The sequence below is a fragment of the Neocloeon triangulifer genome, unplaced genomic scaffold, assembly GCF_031216515.1.
Source record: "Neocloeon triangulifer isolate White Clay Creek 2 clone unplaced genomic scaffold, ASM3121651v1 ptg000014l, whole genome shotgun sequence".
NCBI lineage: Eukaryota > Metazoa > Arthropoda > Insecta > Ephemeroptera > Baetidae > Neocloeon > Neocloeon triangulifer.
In genome coordinates, this window is record NW_026775556.1 from 28,016,993 (window position 1) to 28,032,272 (window position 15,280).

The 15,280-nt window shown below is 30.8% G+C and overlaps 1 protein-coding gene across 8 annotated transcripts in view; it reads left to right on the forward strand.

Annotated features, from left to right (window-relative positions):
* LOC132200224 (synaptotagmin-7) overlaps window positions 1–15,280 on the forward strand; it is a 232,097-nt gene that overhangs the window by 170,741 nt on the left and 46,076 nt on the right. For 7 of the 8 annotated variants that reach the window (XM_059625530.1, XM_059625525.1, XM_059625528.1 and 4 more), the window contains one exon: window positions 12,510–12,521. The exons of the other annotated variant lie outside the window; for it this stretch is intronic. In XM_059625530.1, coding sequence (XP_059481513.1) covers window positions 12,510–12,521 — 12 coding nt within the window. The remainder of the gene's footprint in view (window positions 1–12,509; window positions 12,522–15,280) is intronic. 8 annotated transcript variants of the gene reach the window in all.

Here is a 15,280-nt window from a genome sequence, read left to right on the forward strand (position 1 = left end):
TACTTGCATTTAGCAATATTCAAACAAGCTGATTTGCAACTCACAACTAGTTTTTTGTCATTCGATCTTTTCATTCACCGCAGTTTTTTCAAATCTCTTACACTTTTTGTTATTTTGCTACCGTAGAAATTAATAAAACTAGGACTAAATAATCCAGCCAGGTCTTTCAAAAGAATTTATATATTTTACTTGCATTTAGCAATATTCAAACAAGCTGATTTGCAACTCACAACTAGTTTTTTGTCATTCGATCTTTTCATTCACCGCAGTTTTTTCAAATCTCTTACACTTTTTGTTATTTTGCTACCGTAGAAATTAATAAAACTAGGACTAAATAATCCAGCCAGGTCTTTCAAAAGAATTTATATATTTTACTTGCATTTAGCAATATTCAAACAAGCTGATTTGCAACTCACAACTAGATTTTTGTCATTCGATCTTCTCTTTCACCGCAGTTTTTTCAAATCTCTTACACTTTTTGTTATTTTGCTACCGTAGAAATTAATAAAACTAGGACTAAATAATCCAGCCAGGTCTTTCTAAAAAATTAATTTATTTTACTTGCATTTAGCAATATTCAAACAAGCTGATTTGCAACTCACAACTAGATTTTTGTCATTCGATCTTTTCATTCACCGCAGTTTTTTCAAATCTCTTACACTTTTTGTTATTTTGCTACCGTAGAAATTAATAAAACTAGGACTAAATAATCCAGCCAGGTCTTTCTAAAAAATTAATTTATTTTACTTGCATTTAGCAATATTCAAACAAGCTGATTTGCAACTCACAACTAGTTTTTTGTCATTCGATCTTTTCATTCACCGCAGTTTTTTCAAATCTCTTACACTTTTTGTTATTTTGCTACCGTAGAAATAAATAAAACTAGGACTAAATAATCCAGCCAGGTTTTTCAAAAATATTAATTTATTTTACTTGCATTTAGCAATATTCAAACAAGCTGATTTGCAACTCACAACTAGTTTTTTGTCATTCGATCTTTTCATTCACCGCAGTTTTTTCAAATCTCTTACACTTTTTGTTATTTTGCTACCGTAGAAATTAATAAAACTAGGACTAAATAATCCAGCCAGGTCTTTCAAAAGAATTTATATATTTTACTTGCATTTAGCAATATTCAAACAAGCTGATTTGCAACTCACAACTAGTTTTTTGTCATTCGATCTTTTCATTCACCGCAGTTTTTTCAAATCTCTTACACTTTTTGTTATTTTGCTACCGTAGAAAATAAATAAAACTAGGACTAAATAATCCAGCCAGGTCTTTCAAAAGAATTTATATATTTTACTTGCATTTAGCAATATTCAAACAAGCTGATTTGCAACTCACAACTAGATTTTTGTCATTCGATCTTCTCTTTCACCGCAGTTTTTTCAAATCTCTTACACTTTTTGTTATTTTGCTACCGTAGAAATAAATAAAACTAGGACTAAATAATCCAGCCAGGTTTTTCAAAAATATTAATTTATTTTACTTGCATTTAGCAATATTCAAACAAGCTGATTTGCAACTCACAACTAGTTTTTTGTCATTCGATCTTTTCATTCACCGCAGTTTTTTCAAATCTCTTACACTTTTTGTTATTTTGCTACCGTAGAAATTAATAAAACTAGGACTAAATAATCCAGCCAGGTCTTTCAAAAGAATTTATATATTTTACTTGCATTTAGCAATATTCAAACAAGCTGATTAGCAACTCACAACTAGATTTTTGTCATTCGATCTTTTCATTCACCGCAGTTTTTTCAAATCTCTTACACTTTTTGTTATTTTGCTACCGTAGAAATTAATAAAACTAGGACTAAATAATCCAGCCAGGTCTTTCAAAAGAATTTATATATTTTACTTGCATTTAGCTATATTCAAACAAGCTGATTTGCAACTCACAACTAGATTTTTGTCATTCGATCTTTTCATTCACCGCAGTTTTTTCAAATCTCTTACACTTTTTGTTATTTTGCTACCGTAGAAATAAGTAAAACTAGGACTAAATAATCCAGCCAGGTCTTTCAAAAGAATTTATATATTTTACTTGCATTTAGCAATATTCAAACAAGCTGATTTGCAACTCACAACTAGATTTTTGTCATTCGATCTTTTCATTCACCGCAGTTTTTTCAAATCTCTTACACTTTTTGTTATTTTGCTACCGTAGAAATAAGTAAAACTAGGACTAAATAATCCAGCCAGGTCTTTCAAAAGAATTTATATATTTTACTTGCATTTAGCTATATTCAAACAAGCTGATTTGCAACTCACAACTAGATTTTTGTCATTCGATCTTTTCATTCACCGCAGTTTTTTCAAATCTCTTACACTTTTTGTTATTTTGCTACCGTAGAAATTAATAAAACTAGGACTAAATAATCCAGCCAGGTCTTTCAAAAGAATTTATATATTTTACTTGCATTTAGCTATATTCAAACAAGCTGATTTGCAACTCACAACTAGATTTTTGTCATTCGATCTTTTCATTCACCGCAGTTTTTTCAAATCTCTTACACTTTTTGTTATTTTGCTACCGTAGAAATTAATAAAACTAGGACTAAATAATCCAGCCAGGTCTTTCAAAAGAATTTATATATTTTACTTGCATTTAGCTATATTCAAACAAGCTGATTTGCAACTCACAACTAGATTTTTGTCATTCGATCTTTTCATTCACCGCAGTTTTTTCAAATCTCTTACACTTTTTGTTATTTTGCTACCGTAGAAATAAATAAAACTAGGACTAAATAATCCAGCCAGGTTTTTCAAAAATATTAATTTATTTTACTTGCATTTAGCAATATTCAAACAAGCTGATTTGCAACTCACAACTAGTTTTTTGTCATTCGATCTTTTCATTCACCGCAGTTTTTTCAAATCTCTTACACTTTTTGTTATTTTGCTACCGTAGAAATAAGTAAAACTAGGACTAAATAATCCAGCCAGGTCTTTCTAAAAAATTAATTTATTTTACTTGCTTTTAGCGATATTCAAACAAGCTGATTTGCAACTCACAACTAGATTTTTGTCATTCGATCTTCTCTTTCACCGCAGTTTTTTCAAATCTCTTACACTTTTTGTTATTTTGCTACCGTAGAAATTAATAAAACTAGGACTAAATAATCCAGCCAGGTCTTTCTAAAAAATTAATTTATTTTACTTGCTTTTAGCAATATTCAAACAAGCTGATTTGCAACTCACAACTAGATTTTTGTCATTCGATCTTCTCTTTCACCGCAGTTTTTTCAAATCTCTTACACTTTTTGTTATTTTGCTACCGTAGAAATTAATAAAACTAGGACTAAATAATCCAGCCATGTCTCTCTACAAATTTAATTTAATTTACTTGCATTTAGCGATATTCAAACAAGCTGATTTGCAACTCACAACTAGATTTTTGTCATTCGATCTTCTCTTTCACCGCAGTTTTTTCAAATCTCTTACACTTTTTGTTATTTTGCTACCGTAGAAATTAATAAAACTAGGACTAAATAATCCAGCCATGTCTCTCTACAAATTTAATTTAATTTACTTGCATTTAGCGATATTCAAACAAGCTGATTTGCAACTCACAACTAGATTTTTGTCATTCGATCTTCTCTTTCACCGCAGTTTTTTCAAATCTCTTACACTTTTTGTTATTTTGCTACCGTAGAAATTAATAAAACTAGGACTAAATAATCCAGCCAGGTCTTTCTAAAAAATTAATTTATTTTACTTGCATTTAGCAATATTCAAACAAGCTGATTTGCAACTCACAACTAGATTTTTGTCATTCGATCTTCTCTTTCACCGCAGTTTTTTCAAATCTCTTACACTTTTTGTTATTTTGCTACCGTAGAAATTAATAAAACTAGGACTAAATAATCCAGCCAGGTCTTTCTAAAAAATTAATTTATTTTACTTGCATTTAGCAATATTCAAACAAGCTGATTTGCAACTCACAACTAGATTTTTGTCATTCGATCTTCTCTTTCACCGCAGTTTTTTCAAATCTCTTACACTTTTTGTTATTTTGCTACCGTAGAAATTAATAAAACTAGGACTAAATAATCCAGCCAGGTCTTTCTAAAAAATTAATTTATTTTACTTGCTTTTAGCAATATTCAAACAAGCTGATTTGCAACTCACAACTAGATTTTTGTCATTCGATCTTCTCTTTCACCGCAGTTTTTTCAAATCTCTTACACTTTTTGTTATTTTGCTACCGTAGAAATTAATAAAACTAGGACTAAATAATCCAGCCATGTCTCTCTACAAATTTAATTTAATTTACTTGCATTTAGCGATATTCAAACAAGCTGATTTGCAACTCACAACTAGATTTTTGTCATTCGATCTTCTCTTTCACCGCAGTTTTTTCAAATCTCTTACACTTTTTGTTATTTTGCTACCGTAGAAATTAATAAAACTAGGACTAAATAATCCAGCCAGGTCTTTCTAAAAAATTAATTTATTTTACTTGCATTTAGCAATATTCAAACAAGCTGATTTGCAACTCACAACTAGATTTTTGTCATTCGATCTTCTCTTTCACCGCAGTTTTTTCAAATCTCTTACACTTTTTGTTATTTTGCTACCGTAGAAATTAATAAAACTAGGACTAAATAATCCAGCCATGTCTCTCTAATAATTTAATTTAATTTACTTGCATTTAGCGATATTCAAACAAGCTGATTTGCAACTCACAACTAGATTTTTGTCATTCGATCTTCTCTTTCACCGCAGTTTTTTCAAATCTCTTACACTTTTTGTTATTTTGCTACCGTAGAAATTAATAAAACTAGGACTAAATAATCCAGCCAGGTCTTTCTAAAAAATTAATTTATTTTACTTGCTTTTAGCAATATTCAAACAAGCTGATTTGCAACTCACAACTAGATTTTTGTCATTCGATCTTCTCTTTCACCGCAGTTTTTTTAAATCTCTTACACTTTTTGTTATTTTGCTACCGTAGAAATTAATAAAACTAGGACTAAATAATCCAGCCATGTCTCTCTACAAATTTAATTTAATTTACTTGCATTTAGCGATATTCAAACAAGCTGATTTGCAACTCACAACTAGATTTTTGTCATTCGATCTTCTCTTTCACCGCAGTTTTTTCAAATCTCTTACACTTTTTGTTATTTTGCTACCGTAGAAATTAATAAAACTAGGACTAAATAATCCAGCCATGTCTCTCTACAAATTTAATTTAATTTACTTGCATTTAGCGATATTCAAACAAGCTGATTTGCAACTCACAACTAGATTTTTGTCATTCGATCTTCTCTTTCACCGCAGTTTTTTCAAATCTCTTACACTTTTTGTTATTTTGCTACCGTAGAAATTAATAAAACTAGGACTAAATAATCCAGCCAGGTCTTTCTAAAAAATTAATTTATTTTACTTGCATTTAGCAATATTCAAACAAGCTGATTTGCAACTCACAACTAGATTTTTGTCATTCGATCTTCTCTTTCACCGCAGTTTTTTCAAATCTCTTACACTTTTTGTTATTTTGCTACCGTAGAAATTAATAAAACTAGGACTAAATAATCCAGCCAGGTCTTTCTAAAAAATTAATTTATTTTACTTGCATTTAGCAATATTCAAACAAGCTGATTTGCAACTCACAACTAGATTTTTGTCATTCGATCTTCTCTTTCACCGCAGTTTTTTCAAATCTCTTACACTTTTTGTTATTTTGCTACCGTAGAAATTAATAAAACTAGGACTAAATAATCCAGCCAGGTCTTTCTAAAAAATTAATTTATTTTACTTGCTTTTAGCAATATTCAAACAAGCTGATTTGCAACTCACAACTAGATTTTTGTCATTCGATCTTCTCTTTCACCGCAGTTTTTTCAAATCTCTTACACTTTTTGTTATTTTGCTACCGTAGAAATTAATAAAACTAGGACTAAATAATCCAGCCAGGTCTTTCTAAAAAATTAATTTATTTTACTTGCATTTAGCAATATTCAAACAAGCTGATTTGCAACTCACAACTAGATTTTTGTCATTCGATCTTCTCTTTCACCGCAGTTTTTTCAAATCTCTTACACTTTTTGTTATTTTGCTACCGTAGAAATTAATAAAACTAGGACTAAATAATCCAGCCATGTCTCTCTAATAATTTAATTTAATTTACTTGCATTTAGCGATATTCAAACAAGCTGATTTGCAACTCACAACTAGATTTTTGTCATTCGATCTTCTCTTTCACCGCAGTTTTTTCAAATCTCTTACACTTTTTGTTATTTTGCTACCGTAGAAATTAATAAAACTAGGACTAAATAATCCAGCAAGGTCTTTCTAAAAAATTAATTTATTTTACTTGCTTTTAGCAATATTCAATCAAGCTGATTTGCAACTCACAACTAGATTTTTGTCATTCGATCTTCTCTTTCACCGCAGTTTTTTCAAATCTTTTACACTTTTTGTTATTTTGCTACCGTAGAAATTAATAAAACTAGGACTAAATAATCCAGCCAGGTCTTTCTAAAAAATTAATTTAATTTACTTGCATTTAGCGATATTCAAACAAGCTGATTTGCAACTCACAACTAGATTTTTGTCATTCGATCTTCTCTTTCACCGCAGTTTTTTCAAATCTCTTACACTTTTTGTTATTTTGCTACCGTAGAAATTAATAAAACTAGGACTAAATAATCCAGCCAGGTCTTTCTAAAAAATTAATTTATTTTACTTGCATTTAGCAATATTCAAACAAGCTGATTTGCAACTCACAACTAGATTTTTGTCATTCGATCTTCTCTTTCACCGCAGTTTTTTCAAATCTCTTACACTTTTTGTTATTTTGCTACCGTAGAAATTAATAAAACTAGGACTAAATAATCCAGCCAGGTCTTTCTAAAAAATTAATTTATTTTACTTGCTTTTAGCAATATTCAAACAAGCTGATTTGCAACTCACAACTAGATTTTTGTCATTCGATCTTCTCTTTCACCGCAGTTTTTTCAAATCTCTTACACTTTTTGTTATTTTGCTACCGTAGAAATTAATAAAACTAGGACTAAATAATCCAGCCATGTCTCTCTAATAATTTAATTTAATTTACTTGCATTTAGCGATATTCAAACAAGCTGATTTGCAACTCACAACTAGATTTTTGTCATTCGATCTTCTCTTTCACCGCAGTTTTTTCAAATCTCTTACACTTTTTGTTATTTTGCTACCGTAGAAATTAATAAAACTAGGACTAAATAATCCAGCCAGGTCTTTCTAAAAAATTAATTTATTTTACTTGCTTTTAGCAATATTCAAACAAGCTGATTTGCAACTCACAACTAGATTTTTGTCATTCGATCTTCTCTTTCACCGCAGTTTTTTCAAATCTCTTACACTTTTTGTTATTTTGCTACCGTAGAAATTAATAAAACTAGGACTAAATAATCCAGCCAAGTCATTCAAAAATATTAATTTATTTTACTTGCATTTAGCGATATTCAAACAAGCTGATTTGCAACTCACAACTAGATTTTTGTCATTCGATCTTCTCTTTCACCGCAGTTTTTTCAAATCTCTTACACTTTTTGTTATTTTGCTACCGTAGAAATTAATGAAACTAGGACTAAATAATCCAGCCAAGTCATTCAAAAATATTAATTTATTTTACTTGCATTTAGCAATATTCAAACAAGCTGATTTGCAACTCACAACTAGATTTTTGTCATTCGATCTTTTCATTCACCGCATTTTTTTAAAATCTCTTACACTTTTTGTTATTTTGCTACCGTAGAAATTAATAAAACTAGGACTAAATAATCCAGCCAGGTCTTTCTAAAAAATTAATTTATTTTACTTGCTTTTAGCAATATTCAAACAAGCTGATTTGCAACTCACAACTAGATTTTTGTCATTCGATCTTCTCTTTCACCGCAGTTTTTTCAAATCTCTTACACTTTTTGTTATTTTGCTACCGTAGAAATTAATAAAACTAGGACTAAATAATCCAGCCAGGTCTTTCTAAAAAATTAATTTATTTTACTTTCATTTAGCGATATTCAAACAAGCTGATTTGCAACTCACAACTAGATTTTTGTCATTCGATCTTCTCATTCACCGCAGTATTCTTTTTTTCTTTTATTATTATTATTGTTTCTTTATTGTATTATGGAATGTAATCACAGAGCCTGATAGCAGTAAATATAATTTAAAACGAAACTAAATAATTAAAAATATTAATAAATTTTCTTTTATCTTTTATAATACTTTCTTTTATAACTTCAATGAGCAAGGAAGTTTTAAAATTATTCAAACTCATTTCAACTTAATTATTGTAGAGCTTGTTGATTTTCTACTTTTATAAAAACTATCAACTAAAATTATCATTGAAAATAAAACTGTGAGTCATGTTGGAAAAACAGCTTCGTCATTCTTCTAAAATACTTCGATATAAATTCCGCCACATTTTGCTCGCTCCCTCTAAAAAAGCTATGTTTTGACAAGAACGTTGTCGTCGTCTTCGTCATCGAAGAAAAAAAAACGACGGTGGTATAAAAATATTTTGTTGAAGGCGCGCGGTATAACAGAGCACGCTGTTGACAATGAGTATCGAATGACGATGCCATAGAAAATTGATTCTGCTCTGCCTTTCTTTTTATACTCGTCCGCCGCCACCAGTTGGCTCTTTTTTTCTCAAGCCGCCCTCTCGGTCCACAACTAGTCCTTTGAATGTCTTCTTAAACGCCTTAATCCGCTCTTTGTTGCAGCGTTTAAAACTAAAAAAGAAAGAAAGAGTGGCGCTTAGCACCAGAAAATCAACGATAACTCTCTTTTTGGCACCCACTGTGCGAAAAAACGGGCGGAAATAAAACTGTGCGAGTGGAAAACGACGCCTCCTTTATGGAGCGAAATCGAAAATGCGCGAAAGATTGCGATTTAATGTCCCTTGCACGGCGTAAAAAATATATTAATGCGCGCCCGAGTGGAAATTTGATGGTTGTTTTATTAGTGGAAAAACAAATGTCCTCTGAAAAAAAAAATATGATAGTACTAAAAAAGATCGAAAAAGAATTACTTTTTTACCATTTCTAGAATTATTAAATTATTATCAATAAGTATAATAGGTTCTAAATTTAAAATTTTTATAAGCATCTTTCTTAACTATCTCCTTGCATCAAACAATATTTCCTTTATCATTACAAAAGAAGTTTGTTCTAATTTTTGCGGTCTTTCACATATTTTCACAATGAAAATAATTTAAAAGCAAACATTAAAAAGAATGGTAATGACGAGATCGGGCTTTTACTCATTGCAAAAATGGTTTCTATTCAAAAATAATCGGCTTTACCAGTTTCGGTCACGGTCTGCGACCCAATTTCATGAGCAAGAAAAAATAATAAAATTAACAAGAAATTGAAAAAATAAAACACATTTTAATTATTATTATTGTTGTTTATTTGTCCACATTGTTACAAATACATTGTTTACATTCAATTTTTGAAAAACAATTATTTAGAGAGCCAATTGTTTTATAATGAATACAATTTTTGCAGCGAAGAAAAGCCCGATCTGTTCATATCCATGATCATCTCCTCGGTCGATTGTCAATTTCTTCAAACAAATTAAAAAGGATTTTATTTAATCGAAAGTTTTGATAAAAAAAACTTTTATAAAGAATTTTAAATTTAAATATCTATGAGATAAAGAATTTTCAGTTGTCCTTCAGTTGTTCCTTTTTATTTGTTGAGTCAATAAATCTCAATAGGAATTGCACTTACAAATTAACATCAATTTCTTATTTTTAATTTGTCTACAAAACTTTTAATTTACATCTTCATTCCTGTTTCTTGCAGCTAGTGCAAATAAAAATGAAAAGAACACAATTTCACAAGCAGAAAATTAAGATTACAAATGCAAAGTAATTAAAATTCCCATGGCCTACTTTTAAGCCTTGCTGGATAAATCCCTCTTCCTCGAACCAGAGCTTGCACCATATATCATTGTCGTGGTTTTAATTAGTCGTTAGCAGACCGACGGCATTCATTCGTTCACGTCGTGCGTATTTGCAGAATTAATTAAAAAGTCTGCAAAAAGAAAAAAAATCAAAAGTGAAAAGGAGCTCATTGCGAATGCAAACACAAAGGCGAACAAAAGGGTTATCAAGAGAGCAGAGCAAACAGCGGCGACGTGCGAAAGCCAAACAATAATAATAAGAAGTGCATTAGGGCCTGTTTAGGCCGGGCCGCGCGTATATTTTTCCCGCGCGCAATATCCGTTCTGATGTGTCCGTATTACATTATCATGCGGTGAACCACTCACTATGTGTGTTGGAAAATGGAGCGCGAGGGAAGAAGGTTGGCAAAGCCTAGGAAGAGCCCTACAATTCCTTCCCGACGTCAAGGCAGATTTTTCCTCTGACAAAGTGAAGGTTCTTTCTTGCGTTGCCACTCGCTCCCTTTTGAGTAGTCGCTTTTCAGGAAAGCTTTCTCTGAAAAAGAATCCACTGGGATTGCGACTTATACACATATGAAAAAATGCACACGCAAAACCAACCGCACACATCAGTGTATACGAGCGCGAGTTTTTTGTTGTGTTTGTGTGTCAACGACGTGTTTTTTTATTCATGCGTGTTCGCTCAAAAGTGGCTTTTACCGTGTGAATTTCAGTCAGCCTGCGCCAGTATATAAATCGTGACACTGAAATTCCCAACTTTTTCTTTTTACTCCCGGTTTGAATGTTTTAATAGACACAAACATAATATTAACAGTCCAATGTAACTTTGAAATTAGCAAATAATAAATAGCTAAAAAATTTAAAACAGAAATTTTAATGTTTTAAAAATAATTAAAATTTCCAATTCAAAGTTGAAATTTGGACATTTTAATTTGTTTTTCCGAGCATTGGTTTTCTTGCTCATTTTCTAAATTTACGTTAAAATTTTTTTTAAAAAATAAAAAAATTAAATTTTTTAAAACATTTTATAAACTAGAAATAGTAAATAATTTTAATAAATATTTTTTTTTTATAAATTTCTTAATTTATTTAAATAATATTGTATGTTAAATTTATTTATTGTTTTATTCAATTTTAAAAGCGCTTAAGTGCTGTAAAAATGGCGCCATAAAATTATATTAAATAATCAGTTTGTGCGTTTGCTCAAGAATTTTGTGTCTGTACATAAATTTTACTCCGAATTTGAGTTTCTTGATTATCTGAAGAATTTGTAAATATGTTTCTTTCTTTTGATCATTCTATTTTTCATTTGACCCGGTTGTAAATAAGTGGATTACGACGGAGATATAATATGTAATATCACTTATGACACAATAAAAGAGAAGGAATAATATAATATAATGCTTGAATATTTGAGGCACTTGGATGCAGGCAAGGTCCGCTCGTCAGAAAATTTCGATTGTTGCCGAGCTCTCTGATTGGGTACAACTTTACTTGTACCCAATCAAAGAGCTCAAACGACAATCAAAAATTTTTTCATTGTTGCTGATGCGCGGACCTTGGATGCAGGCAGGGTATCTTTATGTTTAATGAATTAAATTAATTGATTTGTAGTGGTTTCTAAGTTATTCATAATTATTTATAATATATGCTGAATGCGCAGACTGAGCTACGATTGTTATTAGGGACTAGAGTGGCAAATTTTATAAGTTTTTGATGATCGCTTAGGAAATATTGAAACCTCTGAAAAATTGTAAAGGGGGTTAACATTTGTCAAAAACAATTTATATTTATCGTTACAAAATTGCTTCAGGATCTCATTTATAAATGGTTGATTTTTAATAATTCCTCTTCCAACCCCTGAAGGAAATCAATTCTATAACTTGAATAATAAAATTTATAAATTTTGATGCGCTAGAATTTTTAAATTGTAGAAAATAATATATTATCTTCCATTTAGCACATATTTTAACTGAAACAGAGTGGCTAGATTAGCAAATGAACGATACAACGATCTCGATTTTATCAAACTTGTATTTTTTTGCCGACAATAGCTCCATTCACAGAGGCTTGGATGCAAATGAAAACAAACAATAGTACGTGTACATCATATAAACCGTCATGGGAAATCGAGCAGCAGACCGAGATGAAAAAGCGAAATCCCCCATCAGATAAAATTCCAATTCCCGTTCAAGTTATACGATCATGAGCGGCGCATCCGCAGTGAAAGATTTAATTAAAACGATAGCCCACGGAACTAGAGAGAGAGAGAAACAAATAATAAATAGAGTGCTGAATACCTGTTGGGAACAACAACAAGCATATCCGTCACACAGCAGTTGTGCATTTCCCCACGATTAAGCTCATCCATTATTATTTTCCGAGCCGTCATCGAGAATCATAAATAACCGGAGTATTAAATTTTGCACGCTTTCACTGACATTTCGAGACGTTGGTAGAAAATTATTTCTTGCTTGAATGTGTATTTAGTCGTTTGTTTGTATGTTTGATGCAAGCGTATGTTTGTCTTTCATCTAACGTTTTCTCTGCTTTCTTTTGTTCTTGCTTGCCGCTGGCTTGGATTGGATCATCTGTAGAGCTCAACTAGAGTAAGTACAATGGATTGCGACTGCATTAAACACATACTCGGGCCCATTGTCATGCAAGCCGGCCGGGTAAATATAGAAAAGACGCGGGCATTTCACGCTAATGTAGTGCTCGAGAGTGCTTCCACATCCACAGGTTTCTTTTGCTCGCTCTCAGTATAAAAAAAAACAATATTAAAATGCTATGCTAGGCACACTCGTGACCTACTTTCCACTAGTTTTTATTGTTTGTCATTGTTTAGCAAACGGATTTGCTAATATGAATTGGATTTGGGACGCGTGAATTCGCGTGAACGTATTTTGGCAAATCTCCAGCGTGAAAACTTATTTTCTCGCTGGAAAGCGTAGATTTTATTACGCAATCATGTTTCTTTTTCTTTCATCTAAAGCACAGAAATGAAAGAAAAACACATCAATTGAATTCTATTATTTTACGAAAGGCGAACAACTCGTAAGTATTTTGAGAAATTAAAACCCAAAGAAACCACTCGGAACGGGAAATAATTTGATTTAGTACTTATGACTAAACGCCTTTTACGTGGAATTACGTTCCGAGACGCGAGATACTGAGACAAAACCAGTGTAAAAAAAGTTAGAAATTTCCTGTTGTGATAATAAACAATTTTAATTGAGGGCGAAAATTTCCCAAAATTAAAAGTATCTCGCGTCTCGGAACGTAATTCCACGTAAAAGGCGTTTAGTCATAAGTACTAAATCAACTTATAAGTAATTTAAAATAAAATAAGAAAAATTGAAATAAAGAATATATTATTAGAGCAATTTAATAACATTTGTACAATTTAATAATAAATTTTAATTATATTTTTTATATTTTCTTTCTTTTTTTTGTTTAATTTAACATTGATATTTTTTTTAGATAGATATTTTAGCAAAATGCAACAGTTGACTTAGATAATTAAATTTATTTGAGCTAAAGGAGAGCATTTAGAATTAATATTTACTGTTAAGGTTTTAATGCGGATGGATCAGAAATTGCGTGTTTAAATTTTGAAATTCTACATATTAAGTTATTGGATTGAAATTAAAATTGGCTCTTCCTTGATGGATTATGTGAGTTGTTAATTATGTAAGAAAAAACAATGTTTTGACAGCTTGCTGTTAATTTGAATGAAAATCATAATTTTTAGGTCTACTTTTGTACTAATTCTTATCAAAATGATTTAACAGCTCATGAATTGTGGCTGCAGCCAAAACATGTAGAGCAGGATTTTGTTTTCTTCAACAACAAACAACTCACAAAACCCATTGAGATAAAACTGATTTTAAATTCAAGTTCTACCACAAAATTTGATTGTTTACAAAAAAGTTATTAAAATTTAAATTAAAACAGTTTGGGTCTTAAAATCGCCATGATCATTAAAATTGGTTAAAATCTAATTTAAAATAGAATTATTCCTTTTTTTACCCATTTAATGATGAACTAAAACTTATCCGATCAAATCATTAATGAACAGTATTATTTGTAGGTTATTATTTATAAAATCAAACTTCATATGCCAATTTTAGTCTTTCAATTCAAGCATCAATCTATTAAAAAATCTACAAAAATCCGATCTAAACATTTGCATGTTTGTCTTTGTCAAATTTCGCTTGGCTTAATAAAATAAAATCGCATCTCACAGTCAGAATTTGAGATGAAGTCGTCCCGCTTTGGCAAGACAAATTGACAGTTAATTGGTGTCTAAGTAGACGCGCGAAACAAGGCGGTCCATTTCTCCGCAGTCGACAAAGTTGAGCAACCTGAACCCTAAATTGCAAGTCGCAAATTGCAATGGCTGCTGGTCGGAGAATATTAATTGCCAAAGTCCGGAGCGGTGGGGAAACGATTTACGTGTATCTATATTTGCATGACCGCACGGAGGAGCCGAAGTGCTGATTACACTCTTGACGGCTCCTCTCCTTCGCTTTGTCTCCCTCTCTATCCAATGGGCACATTTGCCCGGGGGTCGCGTGTACAGTACAGATGAGCCGTCCGCGCGCGCGACCAAAATCGATACCCCATCTTCGCAAACGTACTCGCTCCACCTTGCTCGCTTTAAATCCATCTTCCGACCACACTTTTTTTACTCTGCACTCCGAATTTGGAAGTCACTTGCATTTGTGAGAAAAAATAGTAATTAATCAATTTGTTTTCAAATACTTGAAAGATCAATTAGCATTTTCTTATTATTTTTATGCAAAATTAAAATATTTTTCAGCGCCTTCTGCAACATAATTTACAACAATAATTTTCATCCACTCATATATTAAAATTTTGCTTTTATTTAATGTAAAATATAAAATATCAACATTAACCTATATGAATAACGTTTTATAATATAAAGTTAAATTGCACATCAATTTTTGCTAATTTTATTTTGTTTATTATAATTTATAAGTATTAAGTGACAACTGAAAAAGTTAAAATTCTATTGATCTATTGGTCAATATTTTGGGAAAAAAAATAGTTAAAATAATAAAAAAATATATTTTATATTTTGAACCATACAAATTTTCATGTAGAACTCAAGAGTCTAATATTCATTATCATAATCCCTTTAGATTTGACTAGTTTTATATAAAACGATCATAAAGTAATACAAACCATTAAAAAAAAATCATTTTTAAATCATTGACATAGTCAAATCAAGTCTTTACAACAGTGGTTTGTGGTGACGCCTCATACGTCAATAAAGATCAATAATAATAATAATAATAATTCCCAATAATTGCCCAAAATCGCTTCTATTGTTGTAAAGACT